This window comes from Triticum dicoccoides, chromosome 3B, assembly GCF_002162155.2.
Source record: "Triticum dicoccoides isolate Atlit2015 ecotype Zavitan chromosome 3B, WEW_v2.0, whole genome shotgun sequence".
Lineage (NCBI taxonomy): Eukaryota > Viridiplantae > Streptophyta > Magnoliopsida > Poales > Poaceae > Triticum > Triticum dicoccoides.
Genome location: NC_041385.1, coordinates 17,350,357 through 17,357,170, shown reverse-complemented (window position 1 = coordinate 17,357,170; position 6,814 = coordinate 17,350,357). Strand labels below are relative to the sequence as shown.

At 42.5% G+C, this 6,814-nt stretch overlaps 1 protein-coding gene across 2 annotated transcripts; it reads left to right on the top strand.

The window, feature by feature from the left end:
- The first annotated feature begins 2,730 nt into the window (after positions 1–2,730).
- On the top strand, positions 2,731–6,375 carry LOC119280534 (transcription factor BTF3 homolog). 2 transcript variants are annotated; one of them, XM_037561358.1, is made up of 6 exons: positions 2,731–2,831; positions 3,312–3,411; positions 3,552–3,608; positions 4,284–4,344; positions 4,552–4,607; positions 6,147–6,375. In XM_037561358.1, exons 1-5 carry the CDS (start codon positions 2,815–2,817, stop codon positions 4,554–4,556), a joined length of 240 nt encoding a protein of 79 aa, XP_037417255.1. In that variant the 5' UTR covers positions 2,731–2,814; the 3' UTR covers positions 4,557–4,607; positions 6,147–6,375. The 2 variants fall into 2 exon arrangements, with proteins under 2 accessions (XP_037417255.1, XP_037417254.1); XM_037561357.1 differs by having other exon boundaries at positions 3,312–3,459.
- The last annotated feature ends 439 nt before the right edge of the window (positions 6,376–6,814 follow it).

The following is a 6,814-nucleotide window of genomic DNA, read 5'->3' as shown; positions in this document are numbered from 1 at the left end:
GCTCACTTGCAAACTCATCCCAGTACTTTCTCTCGATTTTTCTCCACTGCGACCCGTCAGCGGGTGCTCTCAACTTCCCGTCTTTCTTACGGTCCTCACTGTGCCATCGCATCAACTTGGCATGCTCTCCATTTCTGAACAGACGTTTCAACCGTGGTATTATAGGAGCATACCACATCACCTTCGCAGGAACCCTCTTCCTGGGGGGCTCGCCGTCAACATCACCAGGGTCATCTCGTCTGATCTTATACCGTAATGCACCGCATACCGGGCATGCGTTCAGATCCTTGTACGCACCGCGGAAGAGGATGCAGTCATTAGGGCATGCATGTATCTTCTGCACCTCCAATCCTAGAGGGCATACGACCTTCTTTGCTGCGTATGTACTGTCGGCCAATTCGTTATCCTTTGGAAGCTTCTTCTTCAATATTTTCAGTAGCTTCTCAAATCCTTTGTCAGGCACAGCATTCTCTGCCTTCTACTGCAGCAATTCCAGTACGGTACCGAGCTTTGTGTTGCCATCTTCACAATTGGGGTACAATCCTTTTTTGTGGTCCTCTAACATGCGATCGAACTTCCGCTTCTCCTTTTGACTTACGCATTGCGTCCTTGCATCGACAATGACCCGGCGGAGATCATCATCATCGGGCACATCGTCTGGTTCCTCTTGATCTTCAGCAGCTTCGCCCGTTGCAGCATCATCGTGCACATCGTCTGGTTCCTCTTGATCTTCAGTAGCATCACCGTATTCAGGGGGCACATAGTTGTCATCGTACTCTTCTTCTTCGCCGTCTTCCATCATAACCCCTATTTCTCCGTGCCTCGTCCAAACATTATAGTGTGGCATGAAACCCTTGTAAAGCAGGTGGGTGTGGAGGATTTTCCGGTCAGAGTAAGACTTCGTATTCCCACATATAGGGCATGGACAACACATAAAACCATTCTGCTTGTTTGCTTCAACCACTTCGAGAAAATCATGCACGCCCTTAATGTACTCGGAGGTGTGTCTTGAACCGTACATCCATTGCCGGTACATCTGCATGCATTATATATAATTAAGTGACCAAATTAATAGAAGTTCATCATCACGTTAAAACCAAAGTACATACATAGTTCTCATCTAACAACATAAAGCTCTGCAGAGCATCTAAATTAATTAAACCATACACTGAAACTATGTAAAACATTTTAATGCGAAAACAAATGCGATCATAATCGCAACCAATGTAACAACTGATCCAACGACATAATGATGCCAAGCCTCGGTATGAATGGCATATTTTCTAATCTTTCTAATCTTCAAGCGCATTGCATCCATCTTGATCTTGTGATCATCGACGACATCCGCAACATGCAACTCCAATATCATCTTCTCCTCCTCAATTTTTCTAATTTTTTCTTCAACAAATTGTTTTCTTCTTCAACTAAATTTAACCTCTCGACAATAGGGTCGGTTGGAATTTCCGGTTCAACAACCTCCTAGATAAACAAAATCTATGTCACGTTAGTCTGCATAATTGTCATAAACAATAAATGTACCAATAGTTATGAAAAGATAATATATACCACATCTGAATCATAGACAGGACGAGGGCCGACGGGGGCGGATACCAAAACCATCGCACTATATAAGATGCAATAATAAAAGTAAGAAAATTATACAAGTATCTATATAAACATACAAGTAAGAGTTTTTTTCCTTTCAGAAAGAAGATAAGAACAAGAGGCTCACCACGGTGGTGCCGGCGACGAGATCGGCGCGGGCGATCGACGGCGGTGAAGACGGGGACCGGACGTGACAGACCGCTAAACCTAGACAAATATCGAGAAAAATGGAGCTTGGAGGTGGAGCTTGGAGAGGAGAAAGCTTAAGTAGTGTGGCTCGGGCATTTCATCGAACACCTCGTGTGCATAGGAGGTGAGCTAGAGCACCACAAAGCTCTCTCCTCGCCGGCCATGAAAAACAGAGCAGTGAGAGTGCTCTGCTCGCGAGGTATATATAGACAATTAATTGGTCCCGGTTCGTGGCTTGAACCGGGACTAAAAGGAAGCCTTTGGTCCCAGTTCAGGCCACCAACCGGGACAAATGGTGCACTACACCACGACACTTTTTTCCCTACTGATGTGTGTTGGAAAAGGTCACATTCGCCGACCGACAGTTGGTTGGACAAACTTCTAAGTCCCAGTTGGTTGGGAAAACTTCGGTACACTGAGAGACGGTCGGTCGGGAATAGATAAGTCTTTGCTATCAAACAGTCGGCCGGGAAAGATCGTATCCCCATCTAACGATCGGTTGGCAAATAATGCCGACCAACAGCAGGTGGTAAATGGGCCTGTGCGCGCGGTCGAAAACTTTTAGCGCGGCCCAGCCCGCAAATTTTTGTCCCAAACCACATGGTGCCTCACTCAATCCCTTTTCCTCCTCGTCTCCCCCCTCTCTCGTACGCTGCCGCCACCGTCTAGGGTCCCAATTCACACCGCCTCCGCTGTTGCCGCCGCCGCTGCCGCTGAGGGCCATCGGAGGGCCCATCCCTCCTTCCATGTGGATCCACCGCCAAAGTCGTCCCTCCTTCCACCAGCTGGAACCCCAGTCGCGAGCGTGTGATCCTCCTTCCACCGATCACCGAGTGAGGCCACCTCGCCCGCTCCTTTCCATGGCGCCACTGCCCCAACCCATGCCCAACCCCCTCTTCCCTCCTTTCCATGGCAGCAGATCTGGGGGGGGGGGGGGCAAGGGCCCTTCGCTTTCGGTGGTCTGAAGCGAGGCACGCGGCCTCTGCTCCCTCCGCATCCAGCCAACTAGCCACTAGGAACATGGCGGCAATGAATGGGTAAGATCTTCCTCCCTCATATGGTCTCACTCCTCTCCTCTCTGCCTGTATTGTATAGATTTCAACCCCTGGTGATGGACCCAGGCACCACATAGGCCCAGCAATTTTATCTTAGAAAAAACTAGCTCTGCTTTGATTCATGAAATTAGTTTTGCTATGGGCAGCAGTTTTTCCTTCTTTCAACATGTTGACTATTCTATATGTACTTTACCTGTGTGAATCCTTCGTTTCAGACCTAAATTGTTTCCTCATAATGAATAATTTGTGCCATGTGAATCATTGCTGGTATCCTCTGTAGAAATGCCCAATTTGAAGCGGGCTCGCTAAGAATATTGATTACTATCTAAACATACTGGTGTCACATTTCAAGAATAATCTGTTTTTGAATGCCATTTAGTGGGCGTATGTCAGCTTATAAGATTACATATATATGAAACATTACTTATCTTGTTATTGTACTTAGCTTTCCACTGATGACAGGAAGAAGAAGGCCATTCACAAGACCACGGCCACTGATGACAAAAGGCTTCAAAGGACCTTGAAAAGTGTAGGAGTGAACACCGTTCTTGGTATCAAAGAGGTCAGCATTGTCAAGGATGACGTAGTTACCCAGTTTCGAATTCAGAAGGTGGAATATTTACATGTTAAACCATTACTTCTACAGAACTGAGGATCCACTTACACATTTCTTCTAACATTGGTGATTCTTAATTTCCCCAGTGCAAGAATCCATCACTTCAAACACCTAGGTTGTCTGTGGAACACCACGGACTAAAAGTAAGTCTTTCTTTAGAATTTCATGGCTTAATTGTTTCATTACGTAGCTTGCTTTCTCTGGAGCAACATAAATATCTTTAAGATATGTCAAACTGCTTTCTTGTGTTCTAAATGGAGTGTAGTTTCATCCATATCATTATAGCTTATCTGAATGACATAAATATGGTGTGTGTACATGTTCAGCAAATATGACTATCTTCTTGTCATAACAAACAAGTGGGAATCCTAGCTTGCAGTTGGATCTCGTAAGTTGGCTGCTGTTATTCTTGTTATTTGCATGAAAATACACTAGTTGTGAATAACATTTCTGCTATTTTTTGAGAATATACACTTGACTTCTGACCATGACTAATTAATCAATAAAACAGAATGGTATGTTGTGTATGATAAAAGAGCCAAAACATGGATCAAGTTTGTATAGTCCTAGTTGTAGTATCTAGCACACAATAGCTGCTATATGCTCATATTTCAACTAATTCAGGAAAGCATAGCACAGCAGGCAATAGCTACTGTATCTATATAGTTGTAGTTGAACATAGCATTCAAGTTTACTTAGTCACCATAGCCCTGTGTTGATACTGTAGTAGATAGGCAGCTGGGCTAACATGTACTGATGAGTTTGGTTGTATGGTACCATTCTGAAGAAATGCATGTATCTATAATTTTGTTGGACAGAAGATCCCACTGCGTCGCCTTTCTCCCAACGGCTGCGCCGATCGACCCGTACCTCTAACCAGTGAGTTCTTCCCATTTGCATCGAATTTTGATGTGCAACTGTAGGCATTGCTTGTTTATCTTAATTCCCTCAGATCCCTATTTGTCAGTTTGTAGTAGAACTACTCATCTTTTCTAGACCCTCATTAAATTAATTTCTATTAGTAGTTGATAGTTGTTTGACTATTGGCAAACAATCATTCTTTATTTATCCTTTTTGCATCCGCAGATTGATTCGGCAACACAGAGAGGATGCTTCAAAGAAGCGTGATGAGGAAAAAGCCGGTACACCTCTAAACAGAATAGATGCACAATCGTACATAAAAACAAAAGTATAACATTATCACAAAGAGATGCTAACGTGAGTGACTTGCATATGTACCTTCTGAAAGGGCGATCTCTTTCACCCAGTCATTGATCTTCTTGATGCAAACATTGCAATGGCAGTGCATCATGATCTTCAGAACATAAGTCTTCGGCAAGTTATCCTTTCATTTTTTCCTGTCACACATTCATAAGAACATCATAATCTCATAACAATATGGAGAACTAGCTGTACCATGGATCTGTACATAAGTCCTCTCTGTGTTTTCATTTTTTTCTGTAGTTTAACAACACATTGACCATGGAATGTTCAGATATTATTCTGACAGAGTTAGATCAGCTGTGAAAGAGAGGCTTGGCTGCAATTTGTGAACATAACGGCCATAGTTTGTCTAGAATATTTTCATTAGCGTCACCAGTTGTCCATGCAAGAGCATGACCCTTGTTTCATTTGATGGATCATTGTTCCATCATTCAAACATATATCTCTGCTGTAAATCTTCACATATACTTGAAAGAAGAATGACAACCAGCATGCATCTGAAGATTACTGATTTGTTTATTGGCATTTAGGGCCTTAGAATAAATTTAGCAACTCAAAGGCTATAGAAACCATCTCACTATGTTGGGAGGAGTCTTTCCCCACTCATATTGTGTCTGAAAAAACTACACTGCTACTTTGTACGCTTGTGCTTAGGTTTGAGGCCTATAACCTTTCTCACCATTGCAGCCCTTTTCGGTTTCCTTTGATCTGAAAATATGCCAGACAAGACGAGGCTTTCATTTTCAGGCTTGTAGCTAGGATCAAACCGAAGAAGTTCCTCCTCTGCAAGTTTTCCAATCTTCATATTTCCACGGATCTCACATTCTCTCCTAAGAGAAGCCCAGACCACACTATTTGCTTTGAAAGGCACGTTCGGGATAAAATGGTAATATTTGGGAGAGGATGACTAATCTAATCTTGCCAACATGCTCATATATGTTTGTTGACTTTGACCTGGATGCCGGTGACACTCTTTTTCATTCAGTTTGGAGTTGGTTTGCATTGTTTCTGCAAAAGAAATTTGTCTGAATGTCGTAAAGAACAGTTGGTCATGACTCATATGGGTTACAGTGCATCATATGTACTCTGCCCCTACACAATATATATCTCATTAATTATTTCCATGGTATCATAAGTCAAGGAATAATTTGTTTTATTGTTTTCTGATGTGAACTATATGATATGCACATTTCACTCCGTTTGTGCTATTTTCTACTCTAATTTACATGTCGATATTCTAGTTTTCTGAATCTTAATCCAGTAACTGTAAATAGGTCTTGAGCGCTAGTTTTGTATGTGAGTAGTCACATGATGGTGGCATTATTCTGAACATGCCCAATTTTTATAATAGTAAAATCCCAGTTTGTTTTTTGCCATTCATGTTTTATACAATTACTGTTTTTGCCATTATCTCTATGAATGAATGAAGTCACCGGTGGCTTTTTTATTCTTTGTAGGAATGACATACAAGAGGACCAGGGATGAACCATGAAGATGGCAGTTTGCGTCAGCTGGACATTTTGTGTAATGGAGCCAAAATAATGTGTCTTTTAGCTATCATTTTGTAAACCTTGTGGTATCTTGTCAACTGGGTATTATGTGTAATGGAGCAAACAATGAATAGAGGTCTATCATTTTGTAAACCTATCAGGTGTTTTGGTGGCTGAAACATAAATATTTCCTCATTTTAGTTAGTTACCTATATTATTCTTTGGTTCTGGTTTAATATTGATTGTTATTGTTTGGCAAGTTACTGTAACTTGATTGATATTGTTTGGCAAGGCACAAGCCAAATAATGGATGGAAATTAAATATATCTTGCTCTGCTAAAGAAAAGGCCATCGACCTGTCGGTCGGCAAAAGATAACAACGTCCTACTATTGGTCAGGAAAGGTTTATGGCAGGGCCTAGAGAATGTTGGTCGGCAAATGTACTATCATCAGACTGTCGGTCGGGAAAAGTCCATGGCAGGGCCAACAGAAAGTCGGTCAGCAAAGAAACTACCATCAGACAGTCGGTCGGGAAAGATTATCATCAGACAGTCGGTCGGGAAAGGGTCATAGCAGGGCCAACAGAAAGTCGGTCGGTAATTCTTTAAATAGCCGTCAAGCTGTCGGTCGGGAAA